This window comes from Macaca thibetana, chromosome 1, assembly GCF_024542745.1.
Source record: "Macaca thibetana thibetana isolate TM-01 chromosome 1, ASM2454274v1, whole genome shotgun sequence".
In the NCBI taxonomy this organism is placed as follows: domain Eukaryota; kingdom Metazoa; phylum Chordata; class Mammalia; order Primates; family Cercopithecidae; genus Macaca; species Macaca thibetana.
The window spans coordinates 31,319,264-31,339,013 of record NC_065578.1 but is presented as its reverse complement, the minus strand read 5'-3'; the positions used below and the strand labels follow the sequence as shown (position 1 = coordinate 31,339,013).

Genomic DNA, 19,750 nt, shown 5'->3' with positions numbered 1-19,750 from the left:
GAACCTGAGAAGCAGAGTTGCAGTGAGCTGGAATCGTGCCACTGCACTCCAGCCTGGGCGACAGAGCAAGGAAAAAAAAAAAAAAAAAAAAAGCAAGTCTGAATGAGGCCCTTTGATTCCATGAAGATCTCTAAAAGGAAAGAGTGGTAGTAAGGCTCCGGTAGATGTAAGTTTTAGGATAAGTAAACTTAAGGCGTAAAATATATATCACCATTTTAGAAGCGGATTTTTGGGTTTGCTTTCTCCCCCTACTTTATTGGGGAGCACTTGCCATTGCTTTTATCAAGTGCTTGCTAGCCATGGATGCCAACTAACTTCTTCAATTGAAGGCCGGAGGATCATGTCGGGTTCCAGGAGCCTCTTGAGCAGGTCCTGGCAATCGGCCGAGATGCTCAGATGAGTGGGGAAGGACACCCCCTTCTGCTGCTGCCACAGCATCTTGGGGATGTCTGTGTCGTCAAAAGGTAGGCTGGCACAGAGCATGACATACAGGACCACACCCATGCTCCAGACATCACCTTTCTTGCTATCATGGGGAATGCCCTGCAGCACTTCAGGGGCGGCATAGGCTGTGCTGCCGCAGAAGGTCTGGCTCAGCTCCCGGCGGGACTTGGGCAACACCTTGGCAAAGCCAAAGTCAGTCAGCTTCAGGTTGAAGCCCTGCAACAAGGCGTTCTCACATTTGAGGTCCCGGTGGGCCACACCACAGCCATGGCAGTAGCGGATGGCCTCAACCATCTGACGAAAGAGGGCCTTGGCCCGGCTCTCAGGCAATGGCCCCCCATTCAGCACGCAGTCAAAGACATCCCCTCCCTCAGCCAGCTCCATCACCAGGCAGATTTTCCCGTCGGCAGACTCCAGCATCTCATACACCTGGATGATGTTCTTGTGTTCCAGGGTACGGACAATTTGGAGCTCCCGAGGCAGGAATCTCTGGATAAACTCTGAGGAAGTAAGGGGAGGAGAGATGGGCTGGCAGATCAGAAAGGCCCACCTCCTCACACCTGTCTCCTGCCTTCCAACTTCTGCCCACTTTGGGTCTTATTTCTTGGCTCCCTTAATGGTCTTAAATGTGTCTAGCTGCTTAGACATTGCAAAGAATGTTTACTTCTATTATTTTTGTCATTAGTGTATCATTCAAAAAAGAACCACTCCCACCAGCCTCGTGGACTGTTGAGCAGTCTGTGAGACTGGATATCAAGGTGCTTTTAGACAAAGCCACAGAATCACAAATTAGCAGGCCTGATTTGTCCACAGGCTGGTGAGCCAGCTCCTCCCGCCGCTGTCCCCTGACCCCATAGTTCTTTCCATGAGCCCTGTCTTCCTTTTTCCCATCTCCACGGGCCTTGGCACCTGCCCCTGTTCTCTACTAGCCCTGGCTGTGGCCTCTGCCAGTCTCTGTTCCCCTGCCGGAAAGGAAAGCCTGGCTCAGGTTTTGCCTCTGAGGATCCTTTACCTCATGCCACTTTAATCTTGCATTTTGGGGGGTGTAATGTTCCTGGACTCCCAGAATCCCTCTGTTACCCACTGACCCACTCCAGAGCTGCCATCCGGCTTGCTTGGTTCCAGGCCAGTGGGCGCAGGGAGTGATTGAATGATCTTTTCAACAGGAGGAAGCACCCACCGCCTTCAGCCAGCCCTCCTTCCCTCCAAAGGGGCCCCAGCTCACCTTCTGGCCCTCCCATCTTGTCTATAACTTTAATTGCCACTTTTCTTTGGTGTTTTTTGGAAAATGCTTCTTTGACTTTTGAGTAGGTCCCTTCCCCAATGGTCTTGCCCAGCTGGTACCCATTGGAGAGCAGAAAGTCCTCCATCCTGTCTAGCGCCTCCTTCCTATCACCCTCTCAGCTCATGCTGCCTCTGCGAGGCAGCTCTACTCCACCATCGCCTTTGGCCTGCCCCTTTTCTCCCCAAGGACTTCATCCGCAGCCGCCCCCAGCGTTAGAACATTGTCTGGACACAGCCGCGGGTGGTGGGGAGGGAGAGGGCCAGACATTTTTAAGCTCCGGCGCAATTGTGATGTAAATGCTGTGTGACCCTTGGCCAAAATGGGCAGTGCCCCTACCTGCCCTCACTACCGCCACCAAACCCAGCCCGGATTAAGTCACCGCCGAGCCCGCCCCCGCGCCAGGCACTGAGTCGTAGCCCCGTCTGGGAGGGCGCTCCTCGGCGTCTGTGTGGGCCGGGAAGGCTCGGCTCCTTGGCGTGGACGCCGCCTCGCGGCGGGTTGCCCTGGCCTGCTGCGCCCCCATCGGGTGGCTGGGGTCTGCGCTACCCCGTCTCCAGGCGCCATGGCCAGATCCCTCCAGTCCCCGGTTCCGGCCCGCGCTGAGTGCCAGAGGCGGCCGGGGGCGCCGTTGGGGGTTCTCCAGTGGGAGGAACGGGTTCTGTGAGGTCAGCGCGCCGCGGCCCGGGTCACAATGCTGCCCTCCTCGACGCCCGGGTCCGGGCCCACCGCAGAGACCTGCCCGGCTCCGCCTGGACCGGAGCGTTCTCCCGCGGCCAGGGCTCGGGCAGCTGCTTCCAGCCTGGGACCGGTCTCAGCCTCCGGGAGGTGAGCGACGGCCCAGGGGGCGGGCGCGAGGCGGCGGCGCCCGGCTGCCCGGGAGAGGCCTGACCGCCACTCCCCGCGCAGAGCGCCCCGGGGCCTGGACATGAGCGCCCAGGAGCCCCCGCAGGGTCGGAGATTCCCCATTGAGGCCGGAGACTCCCGTGGCCTTGCCGCCTCCCCCGAGTCCCAGGACAGCCCGGAGGCGGTAGTGACGGAGCACAACCCGGTCAGGTGAGGCCCGCGCCAACCCCCTCCGCCCGTCCCGCGGCCCCGCCCTCGGTCCCACTTGGCGCCCCCAGCAGTCAGGTCCCCGCATCCACGTCCGGAACCCCGGGGACCCAGGTGCACTCCCTGGATGTGCCCCACAGGATGGGCCGGGCCCCCGCCTCAGCGCCCCCTGTCGCGCCCCGCTTTCCCCAGGCCGCTTCGTCGCTGCCCCGGATGCCACTGCCTGACGCTGCTGCACGTGCCCATCGACGTCTACCTGGCCATGGGCGGGAGCCCCCGGGCCCGCGCCACGTGAGTGCGCCTGCTCCCTGCGGCTCCGCGGGAGCTGGGCGGGAACGAGGCCCCCCCGCGGGCCACCACGCTGAGGTCGCATGCGCCGAGCACGAGACAATGATGCACATTTTAAAATAAATGATGCACATTTTAATAAAGCACAGCATAAACTGTTCTTTCCACTCCGGGCTGGCAGTGTATGTCTATCCGTCGGGCCCACCAGCTGCTCTGTCCAGTCCAATAACACTTGCCCTTCCGCGGCCTCCTCGCTTGGACACAGCCCCAGGGGCCCGCCCTTCCACCTTTCAACCTATGCCACTTCGCTCCTCCCATTTTTTGCTGGGCAGCCTTTCCCCTGGGGCCCTGCCCTTGTCCGAGATCTCTCTAACCCTCTCCTAGTTCTCTGGTGAAATTCACATCACTGTGCTGGACCCCGGTGACCCACAGAAGTGGGGGACAGGAGGGAGAGGTGGGCCGACAAGTAACATAGAATACAGCCAGTGGCCACCCACACCAGGCCCATTATTTATTTATTTATTTATTTATTTATTTATTTATTTATTATTATATATTTTTTTTGAGACGAAGTCTCGCTGTTTCCCAGGCTGGAGTGCAATGGCGCGATCTCTGCTCACTGCAACCTCCGCCTCCCAGGTTCAAACAATTCTCCTGCCTCAGCCTCCCGAGTAGCTGAGACTACAGATGCCCCACCAGGCCCATTTTAATCCTCTCCAGCGAGAAGATGGTTCTGGGACTTGCTCTTTGCGGTCCTAGGCGCCTGGGGCCTTCCTTGTTGGAAGGGTTTGGAGCTGCCCTAGTCCATCCTGAGACTTGGTTTCTCCTAGGACAGAAGGGATCATAAAAAGATTGGGGGAGAGGCCATTTGAAAAACCTTGGCTTGCCGGTCATGCTGGCTGACGCCTGTAATCCCAGCACTTTGGGAGGCCAAGGCAGGTGGATCACGAGGTCAGGAGTTTGAGACCAGCCTGGCCAACATGGTGACACCCCATCTCTACTAAAGATATAAAAATTAGCTGGGTGTGGTGGTACACACCTGTAATCCTAGCCACTCGGGAGGCTGAGGCAGGAGAATCACTTGAACCCAGAAGGCAGAGGTTGCAGTGAGCTAAGATCATGCCTCTGCACTCCAGCCTGGGCAACAGAGCAAGACTCTATCAAAAAAAAGAAAAAAAAGAAAGAGAAAGAAAGAAGTTGGTTTAACTTCCTATTTTACAGATGAGTGAACCGAGCCTTTGAGACTCAGTTCCCCCAATGAGAAGTGACACTAGCACACTCCTTGGCATCCTCAGACCACATGCCCTAAGATCTACCCTCGGAGGGGCCCATGACAGGAAGCCTGCCCGGAAGTGGTAGTATTTAAGCAACTATTTTCTACTTTCCAATTTCGCTTTAATGAGCCTGTATATTCTGCTTTCCAATTTTGTATGGAGGGAGTGTAACCTAAAGGTTAGGTTCAGTCTCCTGTACCCTGAGATCTAAGGACAATTAATTCAACACCCGCATCTAATCCTCATGGGGTAGAGAAGTCCAGACTCTCCCTACAGCACTTAGAATTCCACAGTCACCCAAAAGGGATACCCTTCTCAGTTTCCACATAAAATGCTGTCCCAGGCAGTCCCCATGTAGGAGGCTTATTAAAAGGGCCTATTTCCTCACTGTTTTTTTTTTTTAAAAAAAAAAAAAAAAAAAAGGCATCAGCTGGTCTCTTTGGACTCTACCAGCCCCCAAATAGTGAATCCTTCTCATTCTTCCTTTTTTTTTCCCCCATCTCTCCCACTGCCTTTCTCCTGTCTTCTCAACCTTCCTTTCCTAAAAAAAAAAAAAAAAATAGGCCAGGCATGGTGGCTCAGGCCTGTAATCCCAGCACTTTGGGAGGCTGAGGCACAAGGATCACTTAAGCCCAGGAGTTCAAGACCAGCATGGAAAACAGCAGGATCCCATCTCTAAAAACGAAACAAAACCCAAAAACCAGGTATGATGACATGTGCCTGTAGTCCTAGCTACTGGGGAGCCTGAGGCAGGAGGATTGCTTAAGCCCAGGAGTTTGAGGCTGCAATGAGCCAAGTTCACACCACTGCACTCCAGCCAGAGCAACAGAGTGAGATGCTGACTCTAAAAAAAATTAGAACGGGTGCGGTGGCTCACACCTGTAATCCTGGCACTTTGCGAGGCCGAGGCGGGTGAATCATAAGGTCGAGAGATCGAGACCATCCTGGATAACATGGTGAAACCCATCTCTACTAAAAATACAAAAAAAATAGCCAGGCATGGTGGCAGAAGCCTGTAGTCCCAGCTACTCGGGAGGCTGAGGCAGGAGAATGGTGTGAACCTGGGAGGTGGAGCTTGCAGTTAGACGAGATCGCGCCACTGCACTCCAGCCTGGGTGACAGAGTGAGACTGCGTCTCAAAAAAAAAAAAAAATTTAGAACCAGTTACTGCCACGTCCCACATGCCTGATTTGTGAAGGACACAAAGATTCTAGACGCAGTCCTTGCCAGTGGGACTAGTTAGGTCTAGAATGTCCATGAGCAAGGGGAAGGGCACTCCCTTTGGGGAGGAAGCATTGTGGGTAAAGGCCTGGAGGCAGGAAAGTGAAGGACAAGTTCAAGAAACTCAGTTCAGGCCGGGCGCGGTGGCTCAAGCCTGTAATCCCAGCACTTTGGGAGGCCGAGACGGGCGGATCACGAGGTCAGGAGATCGAGACCATCCTGGCTGACACGGTGAAACCCTGTCTCTACTAAAAAATACAAAAAAAACTAGCCGGGCGAGGTGGCGGGCGCCTGTAGTCCCAGCTACTGGGGAGGCTGAGGCAGGAGAATTGCGTGAACCCGGGAGGCGGAGCCTGCAGTGAGCTGAGATCCGGCCACTGCACTCCAGCCTGGGCGGCAGAGCGAGACTCCGTCTCAAAAAAAAAAAAAAAAAAAAAAAAGAAACTCAGTTCATCAATTTTCGTCAACACCTTCCTGGGCCATGGCTGGTACTGAGAATCCAGGCCTGAATTTGACATCATTTTCCCTTTCAGAGCGTAGAATGCAGGGGATCCAGGAATGGGTTAATAGAAGAGAAGCTGGATCAAGGAGACCTTTGCATACCAGGTGAAGGAGTCTGAATTTTGTTCTGCAGGCAGGCAGAGTATGACAGGTTCCTAGCTGGGTCACTTCACTCTCCTGTTTCTCTTCTCTTCCATCCTGGTCTCTGTTTCTTCTTCCTCCTTCTCACTGGAAAACCCACTGGCTGAAACTAGTGCTGAGTTCAGGTCCTGACTCTGTTTTTTTTTTTTTGTATTTTTTAGTAGAGACAGGGTTTCACCGTGTTAGCCAGGATGGTCTTGATCTCCTGACCTCGTGATCCGCCCACCTCGGCCTCCCAAAGTGCTGGGATTACAGGCGTGAGCCACCGTGCCCGGCCCTGACTCTGTTTTTCTAACTGTGCAATCTTGAGCTAGTTACTTAGCCCCTCTGAGCCTCCATCTTCAAATCTGTAAAGTGGGGTTAATTGACACCTGGTGGAAAGTTTCAGCAAGGACCTGTATGTATAGCACCACGCAAGAATCACTGCCACAGCTACCACTTGATAAGCAAGAGAGACTGCTATGGCTGCTGCTCCTACCATTGGCTTCAAGGGGCAGCAGAGAGCCAGACAGCCAAAGACACTGTCCCCAGGGGTTGGGTGATGTCCAGCCCTGAAGAGGGCTGAGGAAACCCTCTTGTCTCTCTCTGCCAACTTCCTAGCAGTTCTGTTCAGGAGCCTAAGAACTTGGTGGGGGGATTGGGGGCAGGGGAATTTCCAGGGGAATCCCCAGGTAGCAAAGACAGAGCTGCCTCCCTTACCCTAAAGGGTACATCTGTCCCCAGACCCCAGTGCAGGACCCAATGTAGATCCCAGCCTTACTCTCTGGGCCTGAGGAATGGGGAGGGGCCAGGCAAAGGGGGATGCTCGAATCACTGCCTTCCCTGACTTCTTTCTCAGACACCTTATTAGCCAGCCCCTCCCTAAGGGACCCCCTTTTAGAAGGAGGGGGCGAAGTACAGATGGACCCCCCAGGTTACCATGGAGACAGCAGGGAAAGGGTTGCTGTATCACCATGGCAATAATTGACGTCAGTGCTACCCTTTCCCATCGCTTGATATGAGAGGGGGACAGCCACCCCAACCACAAGCAAATCCCCCACAAATCCTCCTCCTCTTACTGAGCCAATCAACCAGGGGGGTCGCCAGACTTAATATAGCACAGGAGTTAAAAGCACAGACTCTGATGTCAGTCAAACCTTGGTTCAAATCCTCACTCTGCCTCACCCTAGCCGTGCAAATTTGAGCAAGTTCCTTAACCCCTTGAAGTCTCATAGGTGCCATGGGGATAAATAAGCTATGTGCCTCCAAGGATTACATGAGGATGACATGGGATCATGCAGGGAACAGGCGTGGGGTCTGCCTCACCCGAAGTGCACATTGGCATTAGGGACAATCAAGGATCCTACTCACCACCTTGGGACTTGTCAGGGGATTGTGGACCTCCTGATACAGACTCACATCCCCTAGAGGGCCCCCAGGACTTGTAAGGACTGGGCCCCAGGGTTTGAGCATCTCAGGATTTGGGGGTCTCAGAGTGGAGCCGGAAACAGTGGAATTTCCAGGCTCTGAGGAAACCCCAGATGCCACTTTCCCTGAAACCTCATCACATCGGGACTCGGACCCAGCTTCCCCTTCTCCTCCCCTCTGCCTAGTCCTAGGCCTTATTAGCAGCCTTCTACTTCTTAGGGGCCTCCATCTGCTCCCCTAAGAAAAAGGATGGCGTGCCCAGGCATGGTGGCTTACGCCTGTAATCCCAGCACTTTGGGAGGCTGAGATGGGCAGACCTCTTGAGGTCAGGAGATTGAGACCAGCCTGGGCAACATGGCAAAACCCTGTCTCTACCAAAAAAAAAAAAAAATTGCCAAGTGTGATGGCACATGCCTGTAGTACCAACTACTTGGGAGGCTGAGGCGGGAGGATCACCTGAGTTTAGGAGGTCAAGGTTGCCGTGAGCCAAGATCATGCCACTGCACTCCAGGCTGGGCAACAGAGTGAGACTCTGTCTCAAAAAGAAAAAGAGAGAGAGAAGAGAGAGAGAAAGAGAGAGAGAGAGAGAGAGAGAGAGAGAGAGAGAGAGAGAGAGAGAGAGAGAGAGAGAAAGAAAGAAAGAAAGAAAGAAAGAAAGAAAGAAAGAAAGAAAGAAAAAAGAAAGAAAGAAAGAAAGAAAGAAAGAAAGAAAGAGAAAGAAAGGAAGGAAGGAAGGAAGGAGAAAGAGAAAGAAAGAAAGAGAGGAAAGAAGGAAGACAGATGAAGGGAAGGAAGATAGGAAGGAAAGAGAGGGAGGGAGGGAAAAAGGAAAGGGAAAGGAAGGAAAGAAGAAAGAAAAGAAAAAGGATGAGGGCAGTGCAGTAGCTCACACCTGTAATCCCAGCACTCTGAGAGGCTGAGGCAGGTGGATCTTTTGAGCACAGGGGTTCAAGACCAGCCTGGACAACATAGTGTCTCTACAAATACAAAAATATTAGCTGGGTGTGGTAGCATGTGCCTGTAGTCACAGCTACTCAGGAGGGTGAGAGGAGAATCGCTTGAGCCTGGATGGTCAAGGCTGCAGTGAGCCGAGATCATGTCACTGCATGAATATAAGAAAAAAAGACGGCCAGGCGCGGTGGCTCACACCTGTAATCCCAGCACTTTGGGAGGCCGAGGCAGGCATATTACAAGGTCAGGAGTTCAAGACCAGCCTGACCAACATGGTGAAACCCCGTCTCTACTAAAAATACAAAAATTAGCTAGGCATGGTGGCATGTGCTTGTAATCCCAGCTACTCAGGAGGCTGAGGCAGGAGGATCGCTTGAACCTGGAAGGTGGGTGTCACAGTGAGCTGAGATCATGCCACTGCACTCCAGCCTGGGCGGCAAAGCGAGACTGACTCAAAAAAAAAAGAAAAGAAAAGAAAAAAAAATACAAAGGATGGATGAAGGACTGCAGGTAGAACAGCCTGGTCACCACGGGGATATGGATGGTCCAGCTCCCACTGCCCTCTCCCACCCACCGTAAGGGTAGGGGACTAGAATCATTCTCATTCCCTCCCTCTTCCCTGACTCCAGTACAGGCAACCACAGTTCAGTCTGCCCCAAATCCACTGCCACTGCCCTGAGTCAGGTCCCCCTTAATACTTACCTGATTATTCCCGCAGCTCCCTGCCGGGTTTCCCTCCTTTCTTCCTCGCTTGATTCCTCCAATCCAGAATTATTTTATAAAGACCACAAATGCAGCTGGGTCAGTTTCCTATTTAAACCTCATCAATGGCTTCTTCACATCCAAATCATCACAAAACATTCCTCCCACCTTAAGCACACTGTCCCTTCTGCCTGGAATAGCTTCCCCTGACCCTGCAGATTGCCCTCAAAGGCGGCTCCCCTGACCACCCATCAGTCCCCCATCCCTAGGGCCTGCATGGCCACTATGTTGCCTTCAGTGTCCGTATCTATTCCTGATCTCAGCTCACGCCTGTCATCCCAGGGGCCAGGGGCTGGACCGTCCTCCTCCTGACATCCCCAGGGTGTAGAACAGGAGGGCTCAGGAATCTGCAGATTAGACTAGTTTGTGAATGACTGCTTGTGATGTCCACAGAGGAGAGGCCTTGGTGCTATGAGGAGAAGAAAGAGTAGAGCCACCTGCCTGGCTGGGAGGTTGGAAATGGCTCTCATGAGGAACGGACGCTTGAACTGAAGGATGAGAAGCTGTTACCCAGGCAAAGACTGAGGAACGCCCCAACACTGGGGTTGGCATGGGCTATGGGTTGGGTGAACTTGATGCTAAAGACATGGTACAGGGAGACATATTCCTATTTTGGGAAGACACACCCGGCTGCCCTATAGGAACAGACCACATAGGGGATTGAGAGTGGCAGCAGGGAGACAGGTTAGCAGGCTGCTGCAGCCTCTCTGGTGAAAGGTGATGGGCCCTTGGCTCAGGTGTTGGTGGAAATGGAGAGAAGCGATGGGATTTTAGGTATGTCCTGAAAGGACAGGATTTCATAGCTGCTTAAGGATGAAAAGGGTGAGAAAAGCTGGGCACAGTGGCTCACGCCTATCATCCCAGCACTTTGGGAGGCCGAGGAGGGTGGATCGTGAGGTCAGGAGTTCAAGACCAGCCTGGCCAACATGATGAAACCCCGTCTCTACTAAAAATATAAAAATTAGCCAGGCATGGTGATGCACGCCTGTAGTCCCAGCTACTCGGGAAGCTGAGGCAGGAGAATTGCTTGAACCCAGGAGGCAGAGGTTGCAGGGAGCCAAGACTGCACCACTGTACTCCAGCCTAGGCAACAGAGCAAGACTCTGTCTCAAAAAAAAAAAAAAGGGTTGAGAGAGGACAGAATCTAGAACCAAGTCCAGATTTCAGGTTCAGACAACTGGGAGATGGCTAAGCTGGGGGACATGGAGGGAGGGCAGGTATGCAGCCTGTTTCCTGAGAGATGGGACATCCAGCAGGAGGGGTCCAGAAGGCAGGTGTGGGGTGGGGGAGAGGGCTGGACTGAGAAAGAGAAATGAGTTTCTGACATGGGCTGGACGCTGAAGGCATGGGAGTTGATGAGACTCCCCGGGGACAGACTGTAGCAGGTCTGGGAACAACCATGATTAGGCAGTGAGCAAAGGATAAGAAATTTGCCATGTGGCAGCAACCCATAAGATAGCAAGAAAATCAAAAGTGCACAGTGTCCAGAAATACAAGGGCCTAAAAGTATCTCAGAGAGGAAGAAGTATTTGTGTCAAAGCTGGCCACTGCTAAGGGGTCAAGGCAGATAAAGACTTATAAGCATCCCTTGGATTTAGCAACAACGAGGTCAGTGGTGACCTTGGCAGGCTGTTCCTGTGGAATGGTAGGGGAGGAAGCCAGATTGCAGGGGCTGAGTGAGGAAGTGGAAACAACGTGTGTATACAACTCCTTCAAGAATGTTGGCTGCAGAGGGGAGCTGGAGAAGGATGTGGAGCTGAGGGAGGGCTTTCTTTTTGTCAGACATATGAAAAGACTAGAGCCTGTTTGTCTGCCTGTGGGAAGAAGCCATCAGGGAGGGTGAGGCTGAAGATATGGAAAAATGGTTGAAGACAGGGAAAAAAAGGAAGGGATTAAGGGAAGGAGAGTCCCCAAGGAGGAAAAACAGATTAAATTCCCAAATATGGCTGTACAACTTGGGGGGCAAGTCAGGGCCTGTACTGGGCTCTGGGGGCTCAGAACAGCTGCCCACTCTCCCCGGCAGCCAGTGTGAGTCACTGGTGGGGAAATAGCCCAAACTGGCAGTGTGGGAAGGGGAGCTGGGCCAGCATGTTCCTTAGGATCCCCAGGGGTCAGGGAGGAGCAGGGCCCAGCCTGGGCTCTAAGCCCTGAACCCCATGCCCTGAGCTAGACAAGGACACACAGAAGGGTTGTATCACCTTTTGTAGGAGCAGGCAGAGTTGTAGAAAGCTTAGGTTTTACTTTTGGCTTTTCACTGCCCCATTGTGAACCTCAGTTTCTTCTTCTGCAAAAAGAGAGGGTTAAACAGATCAAAGACTTCAGTTTTGGGGAAGGAAAGTATCAGGACTTTGCTGACAGTTTAGGGAATCCTAGAGCCCCAGCAGCCTCCTGAACTAGAGTTGGCTGAAGAGCTGACATTTAAGCATGCATAGAATTAGGGAAAAGGCACCTATGAAAGCCATGGGGAGCGGGTCAGGGTGCGCCTAAGCCTGGGAGAAGAGGAGGCCCTTTGAGGTGTGAGATGTGCCTGAGCACACCATCAGGAGTGTGTGAGGCCAGCCAGGAGTGGCGGCTCATGCCTGCAATCCCAGCACTTTGGGGAAGCTGATTGGGAGGCAGGCAGATTGCTTGATCCCAGGAGTTTGAGACCAGCCTAGACAACATGGCAAAACTGTCTCTACAAAAAAAAAAACCACAAAAAATTAGCTGAACTTGGTTGCGCAGGCCTGTGGTCCCAGCTGCTGCAATCCCAGCAATCTTCCTGCATCAGCAGGAAGGTTAGCCCTGGGAGGTCGAAGATGCAGTGAGCAGTGATTGTGCCACTGCACTCCAGCCTGGGTGACAGAGTTGAGACCGTCTCAAAAAAAAAAAAAAAGAAAAGAAAAAAAGGCTCACCTGTAATCCTAGACTTGAGAGGCCAAGGCCGGTGATTCACTTGAGCTCAGGAGTTCGACACCAGCCTTGGCAACATAGTGAAACCCTGTATCTACAAAAAATACAAAAAATTAGCCAGATGTGGTGGTGAGTGCCTGTAGACCAGTTACTTGGGGGGCTGAGGCAGGAGGATCATTGGAGCCCAGGAGGTCGAGGCTGCAGTGAGCTGTGATCACCCCACTGCACTCCAGCCTGGATGACAAAGTGAGATCCTGTCTCAAAAAAAAGTGTGTGAGCAGGGGCTGGAAGCCCTGGGTGGGATAAGGAAGGGTTTCTCCAATGGGCAGCTGACCTTCCTGTCCCTGGCCCCTCCTGCTGCCTCTGCCTGTCCTTGCACTTCTGTCCTTGGACCTGGGGAGGAGTGTCTCTGGGGAACCTGGAGATCTGGTGACCAGCCCCCTCCCACTGAAGCGACTAGTGGGGGCAGACCAGACTAGACCTCATGAGAGAGACCAGCTCTGCCCCCACCCCCTCTGCCAGCTGACGCCTCCTGGCCTTCTGCTAAAAACAGCCAGGCCCCGGGGACTATGGGTTTTCAGGACTCCCCCTCCATGCCCAGGCAGGTATTAAAGAGGCCGCAGTCGGGCCAGACCGGCCGGACACCATGCTATTCACCGAGACTGCTCACTTCGTGGTGAATTTTCTTCTGTCCCGGTGAGGGGGCCCGAGGGAAGGCGCCGGCGGGATAAAGCACCCTGGTCTGGCAGCTGGAGAAGGAGGCACCCAGGTCCTTGGGAAGGCGCCAGTGGGGGCCTCCAGTCCCTTTCCACGTCCTTCTAAATCGACCAGGAGTGACCCCGGGCCGTGCCCTGCCTCGTCCGATCCGAGGCAGCTCCCTTCTCCCCGCCTGTCGTGTTCTCCTGGGGTGATCGCTGTCCCATCTCCCCCGCAGGCGGCCCCGGGCCACGGCCCCGCACCGCCTGGACAAGGAGTTGTGTTTCTGGGGCAGCCGGGGCCCGGTCTTGCCGGCGCCCGCCGCCCGCCGCAGCCTGGGCGACTACTGGCTGAGCCCGCAGCGCCGCCACCCTCCGGGTGCCGCCTGGCGCTGGCCCGCACGCAACCTGTTACTGCTGCCCGGGGCCACCGGCCTGGCCGACGTGCCCTCAGCGCGCTGGCCGAGCTGCTACGGCGCGCGCCCGAGACTCACGTGAGTGCGCCGGGAGGGGCGGGGCGAGGGTCCGGGGAGCAGACGGGTGCGGGGCCTATGCGAAGGGGCGCGGTCTAAGGAAGGGGAGGATCCCCAGAGCCGAGGATCGGGGCCTGGGAGCGAGGGGAGGGGGCGGAACTGGGCGGGAAGGGCGGGGCCTGAGGGCTACCGGGAGCGGAAGGAAGGGGCGGGACTAGGCGGAGTAGAGGCAGACCCAGAGGGAGGGGAGCCTTGCCCCCACCCTGTCTTCCCGATTTCCCCTCCCTCCAGGTGGAAGCACCGATGGCAGAATATTAACTACTATTTTCTGGGCAAAAGGAAGAGACATCTAGTTCCCTTGCACCCGTGAGAGCCGGTGAGGGGCGGGGCCACAGGGGGCGAGGTCGGTGGGCGGGGCCTCATGGAGGGGCGGGTCTGGGCGGGGCCTAGCTAGAGGCGTGGGGAGGGGCGAGGCCCGAGCACGAGGTCGGCCAGCCTCAGCCTCGGCCTGCGAGGCTCCAGGGCCCTGTGGGGGCCCCGAGTGCAGGGCGTGGTCTTTGCAGGGTTATTTTTCCCTGCCCTTCTTGGGCCGACACAAACACGCGCGGTGGCTCAAGCCTGTAATCACAGCACTTTGGGAGGCCGAGACGGGCGGATCACGAGGTCAGGAGATCGAGACCATCCTGGCTAACACGGTGAAACCCCATCTCTACTAAAAAATACAAAAAACTAGCCGGGCGAGGTGGCGGGCGCCTGTAGTCCCAGCTACTGGGGAGGCTGAGGCAGGAGAATGGCGTAAACCCGGGAGGCGGAGCTTGCAGTGAGCCGAGATCCGGCCACTGCACTCCAGCCTGGGCGACAGAGCGAGACTCCGTCTCAAAAAAAAAAAAAAAGATTGACAAATTTGACTATGTTGAAATTTATGTTCGTCAGAAGACGCCCCAAAAAAGTAGAGGAGCCCCAAACAGGACTCCCCAAACGTAATACCAACTCTGTGCCCGGTGCAAGGAGTTGGGGACCAGGAAAGTGGTGCACTTGGGTGGGCCCCAGCTGGGTCAGCCCCAGGGCAAAGGTCACTCCAGCCCTGGGCCTAGAGGCAAGGAAGGGAGGCTCCGTCAGTTTGAAGGGCCCTGTCGTGGCAATCATCCTGTGTGTCTGTGTTTCACATTTCGGTGCATCTCTGAAAGTCTGTACCGCCTCTGAGTGTGGTTCTGTTTCTGTGTGTTCTGTCTCTGATATCTGTGTATATTTAGTCAACAAATATTTATCAAGGGCTTGGCCAGGCGTAGTGGCTCACGCCTGTAATCCCAGCACTTTGGGAGGCTGACGGGGGCAGATTGCTTGAGGCCAGAAGTTCTAGACCAGCCTGGGCAACATGGCGAAACCCTGTCTCTATTAAAAGTACGAAAAATTAGCCAGGCATGGTGGCATGCACCTGTAGTCCCAGCTACTCCCAGCTGAGGTGGGAGGATCACTTGAGCCCAGGAGGCAGAGGTTGCAGTGAGCCAAGAGCGCACCACTGCACTCCAGCCTGGGCAATAGAGCAGACCTTGTCTCAAAAACAAAAACAAGACAAGTATTTATCAAGGGCCTATTTTAGTGGTTTGTGACAGGTTTATACACTGAGTTAATCACTGGGTTTACACTGGTGAAGCAAACAGTTGAGGTCCCTGCCCTCATGGAACATACATTCTGGTGGGGAGACAGGCCATAAACTGAAGAGAGAAACAGTGTGTTATGTTTGAGAAGAACAGGGCTGGGTCAGGTGCTACTTGATATGGGATGGACAGGGACTTGGTCTTTTTTTTTTTTTTTGAGACGGAGTCTCGCTCTGTCGCCCAGGCTGGAGTGCAGTGGCACGATCTCAGCTCACTGCAAGCTCCGCCTCCTGGGTTCATGCCAATCTCCTGCCTCAGCCTCCAGAGTAGCTGGGACTACAGGCGCCCGCCACCACGCCCGGCTATTTTTTTGTATTTTTAGTAGAGATGGGGTTTCACCGTGTTAGCCAGGATGGTTTCAATCTCCTGACCTCATGATCCGCCTGCCTCAGCTTCCCAAAGTGCTGGGATTACAGGCATGAGCCACCGCACCCGGCTGGGACTTAGTGTTGTTCACAGGTCTAGAACAGTGCCTAACACATAGCTGGGGCACAGCAAATGCTGAAAGAATGCATGCGTTGTCGGGAGGTCACTTCTGAGGAAGCAAGTCTTAAACGAGGCTAGGAAAGACGGTCAGCCGCTTCCAGAGCATGGCAAGAGTGTTCTGGGTGGAGGGAACAGTATAGTCTCTTGGTTGGTAACCACTGCCTCTGGCTGTCTGTGCCTGGAGAATCGTGTTTCTGTGTCTTTTTTGTCTGTCGTCTCTGTGATCCTGGGAGCCCTGGGGCCAGTTTAAACAGGGCCCCATCAGCGTCTCTGGAAGTGAGGTCACTGCCCAGTAGAATCACCCCACTGGCTAACTCTGGCTTAACTGGCTGGGCCTGGCCATTCCCCTGGAAGCAACTCCTCCCCCTAAACGGCATCAGTCCCACGACCTCTGGCTCCTTCCCAGGGCAGCATCCTGCAGTCCGGAAGGAAGTTCTTCGTCCTGTCTAACCACAGTCCCTGCTGAGGCAACCCCAGCCTTTTATTCTCATTCTGCCTTGTGGGCAGAAGGGAGGAGATGGGCTGGCCCTTCAGCAACGGGTCCTGCCTAGACGGAGAGCCCAGTAAAGACCTGACAGAGTGGGGGTGACAACACCCTGCAGCTTCGGGGAAGTGAACTTCAAAGGGCAGAAATAATCACTCATCTCAGAAGCTTCTTTGGCATCCATTATCTCATTTAATCAATTAACACCTACTTTATAGATGGAAACTCAGGCAGGCCTAGGGAAGAAAACAGTGGCAGAACTGGGACCAGATTCCAGGCCTCTTGATAAAATAGTAATAATTAATATTATTGCACATTTACTCACTGCCAGGTACTGTGCTAAAACTTTGCATGCATTTTCTTCTTTAAGCCTCATCACATCCCCATGAGGTGGGTACCCTCATTATTCCCATTATCCTCAGATGAGGAGGCGGAGGCTCAGAGCTGTCAAATGACTTGTCCAAAGACACCCAGGCAGTTCATGGCAGGACAGGATTTGAGCCCAGGCAGTCTGGCATGCTCAGCCATACTCCCTGTGCCCTGGGATTCAGGAAGAGTGTCACAGATGTGTTTTTCAGGGACTTGGGGAGACAGGCTTCAGTCTCCATCGCACGATGATCCTGGGGCCGACTTGTGCCAAGGCTGGGCTAAGAGGGAAGACGGCCTGGATGCGCAGCGTGATCCTGAGTCCCCTCTCTGTGGATGACAATGAGTTACCTTTGCCCTCCTTCCTGAGATCTCTATGGTTCTGCCCTTCATTCTCCAAATAAAATCGCCGTGGCCTCACTCTGGCTCTCTCTACTTTGAGGGGATGATCTCGGTTTTTCCCATTGACACACACTGAGTTGGCCAAACCTACAGGGCTAGGAGAGCCTCTGCCATCACCCCTTGACCTTCCACCGTGCCCACCCCAACCGTGAGCTCCCAGGGAGGAGACTGGATGAAAGAGGCCTGGTTCCTACTCTCCTGACTCTCAAAGTGCCACGGAAAGAGGAGACATGCACCAGCTGAGTACAGTGTCACAGGAGGGTGACATTAGTTTGGGGCACAGTGGGTCAGGAAAGTCTTCTGGAGGGGTCCCTGGAGCTGGATCTTGACAGGTGGGCGGGCACTGGGGTGGGCATGCCCGGGGAGCCGCATTCCAGGCAGAGGGGGCAGCGTGCAGAAAGGTTTGGGGATTTGTGAGACTGGCAGCCAAGCGGGCTCTCCCTAAAATGAGGCCAGTTAGGGCATCGCTTCAAAGACCTTGAAAGCCAGTACAAGGGGTTATCCAGGCAGAAACAGGGAGCCATGAACACGTTTAAAGCAGGGGAGGGGCTGGGTGCGGTGGCTCACGCCTGTAATCCCAGCATTTTGGGAGGCCGGGGTGGGTGGATCTCTTGAGGTCAGGAGTTCGAGACAGCCTGGCCAACACGGTGAAACCCCGTCTATACTAAAAATACAAAATAGCTGGGCGTGGTGGCATGCACTTGTAATTCCAGCTACTCAGGAGGCTGAGGCAGGAGAATCACTTGAACCCAGGAGGTAGGGGTTGTAATGAGCCAAGATCACGCCACTGCATTCCAGCCTGGGCGATAGAGCGAGACTCTGTCTCAAAAAAGTAATAAATAAATAAATAAACAAATAAATAAATAAAGCAGGGGAGGGACGCGGCCTGGCGATTGGTCCCCGGCCCTCAGGTCCGAGGCCTAGCTGTCCTTGCACCCTCTCTTACCCACTGTCCCAGGTCCTGTCCAGGACTGTGGCCTGGAGGGGTTCCCCCCAAGCCTCCGTGCAAAGGTCTGGCAGAGGTTGCTGATGACTAGAGGAAAGAGCTGCCCTGACTTATCCACTCACTGCTCAACAGGAGCCCCCCTCCCCCACCCACATAAGACCCCCCATGGGCTGGACGCGGTGGCTTATGCCTATGATCCCAGTACTTTGGGAGGCCGAGGCAGGCAGATGGCCTGAGGTCAGGAGTTTGAGACCAGTCTGGCCAACATGGCAAAACTCTGTCTTTACTAAAAGTACAAAAATTAGCCGGGTGTGGTGTCGGGCACCTGTAATCCCAGCTACTTGGGAGGTTGAGGCAGAATCACTTGAACCCAGGAGGCAGAGGTTGCGGTGAGCCAAGATCACACCACCTCAATCCAGCCTGGGCAACAAGAGCAAAAGTCCGTCAAAACAAAACAAAACAAACAAACAAAAAACCTTATGACCCATCCCCTGCCCTCTGCGGGGCTCTCAGTCAAATAAACAGGTGAGATTGGCAGCCAGGTGGGCTCCTCCTCAAACAAGGCCAGCTCAGGGCAGCCCCATGCCCAGCTCTCCAGGGCAGCCCCATGCCCAGCTCTCTGGAGCAGCAACCATGTCCCTCCCTCCTCCAGCCCCTCTCCCTTCACACAGAACCTAGTCCCTATCTCTGGGGCTCTCTGCTCTCAGAATGTCTCTAGACTTCATCTTCTCCTCCTCTACCCTCTTCCCTCGCCTAGTTCAGGCCACCATTGCCTTTGTCCTTTGTCTGGACGAGTCCAATTGACTTTTCCCTGGGTTTCCTGCCTCCAACTCTGTCCTCTCTGATCTGTGTCCACTGGGGCCTGTTTGTCTGTTTTACAGGTCCCTATGGGACATCCAGGGTGACCTCCAAGTTCACTGGGAGTTCTGGACAGAGATCTAGGCTGGAGATAGAGACTTCAGAGTAGCATATAGATGAGCTCATAGATACGGGAGAGAGAAAAGAGAGAGAGAGAGAGAGGGTGGTTGGGGGTCTCATTTTTTCTCTCTCTCCAACACAGACTTCTCTCTCCAGGCCATAGATCTAATGACATCCCAAAGCCACCTCAGTTTCGCCTGGCCCAAACCGACCCCTCTGTTTCCACGCACACGCCGCTGCTCTTCCTCAGGCTTCCTCCGTGGCACTTGGCACACCCTTCCGCCCATTTTCCCAAGCCAGACCTGCGGTCCCCCTCAGCCCTCCGACCTCCCCAATCCCACACTGAGTCCTTCCCTGAGTCCTGTGGCTGCTGCTCCTGAATGTCCCCCGTGCTCCTTTCCCTCCTTTCCTCTGCCTTTCAGCGGTATTTAACACGGTGGATCACTCACTCCTTCCGGAAGGCGTTTCTTCCCCCAGCCTTGAGGACACCCCTGCTCCTGGCTCACTGGTCATCAGCTGATCCCCAATGGGAGTCTAAATGTCTTCTGCCTTCTTTTTTTTTTGTTTCTTTTAGAGATGGGGATCACGCTACGTTGCCCAGGCTGGTCTCGAACTCCTGGGCTCAAGCAATCCTCCCGACTCAGCCTTCCAAAGTGCTGGGATTGCAGGCGTGAGCCACCGCACCCAGCCTGACTCTGCCTTCCTTTCTTGAGCCACTCTTTCTCTCTAATGGATCCCGTTGAGCCCTTTGGCTTCAAATTTGGGATCACCCCAAACTATGGGGCTTCTCCTCTATAGTCCAGACTCATATATCCACTAACTGCCAGCCTGATGTCTCCATGGGCCCTCTAATAGGCACTGGAACTTCAACTCCAAGGCTACCCTCTTAAGCCCCAGCACTGAGAGCAGGGAGAACACTGAGCTCAAGACACATGGGTGCTGGCCAACTCTCCCTTCCGCATTGAGTTCAGGCCCCATCATCTCTGGCCTCGATTACTGCAATAGCAGGGAAAGACAGCCAGGCAGAGGGGACTGCCTGTGCTAAGGCAGGAAGGAGAGCAAGGTTATGGCCTGGCCAGAAGCCCAGAGTGTGTTGTGGGGCTCAG

At 54.5% G+C, this 19,750-nt stretch overlaps 3 protein-coding genes across 3 annotated transcripts in view; 1 reads left to right on the top strand and 2 right to left on the bottom strand.

Annotated features, from left to right (window-relative positions):
• Positions 1-19,750, bottom strand: part of RBBP4 (RB binding protein 4, chromatin remodeling factor) — a 418,599-nt gene that overhangs the window by 322,565 nt on the left and 76,284 nt on the right. The window lies entirely within an intron of this gene.
• On the bottom strand, positions 214-1,814 carry TSSK3 (testis specific serine kinase 3). The gene is made up of 2 exons (XM_050796004.1): positions 1,670-1,814; positions 214-944 (listed from the first exon to the last, which is right to left on the bottom strand). The coding sequence occupies exons 1-2, from the start codon at positions 1,812-1,814 to the stop codon at positions 283-285; spliced, it is 807 nt and encodes a 268-aa protein (XP_050651961.1). The 3' UTR covers positions 214-282.
• FAM229A (family with sequence similarity 229 member A) lies at positions 2,292-3,234 on the top strand. Its single transcript, XM_050796755.1, has 3 exons — positions 2,292-2,554; positions 2,636-2,782; positions 2,972-3,234. The coding sequence occupies exons 1-3, from the start codon at positions 2,421-2,423 to the stop codon at positions 3,072-3,074; spliced, it is 384 nt and encodes a 127-aa protein (XP_050652712.1). The 5' UTR covers positions 2,292-2,420; the 3' UTR covers positions 3,075-3,234.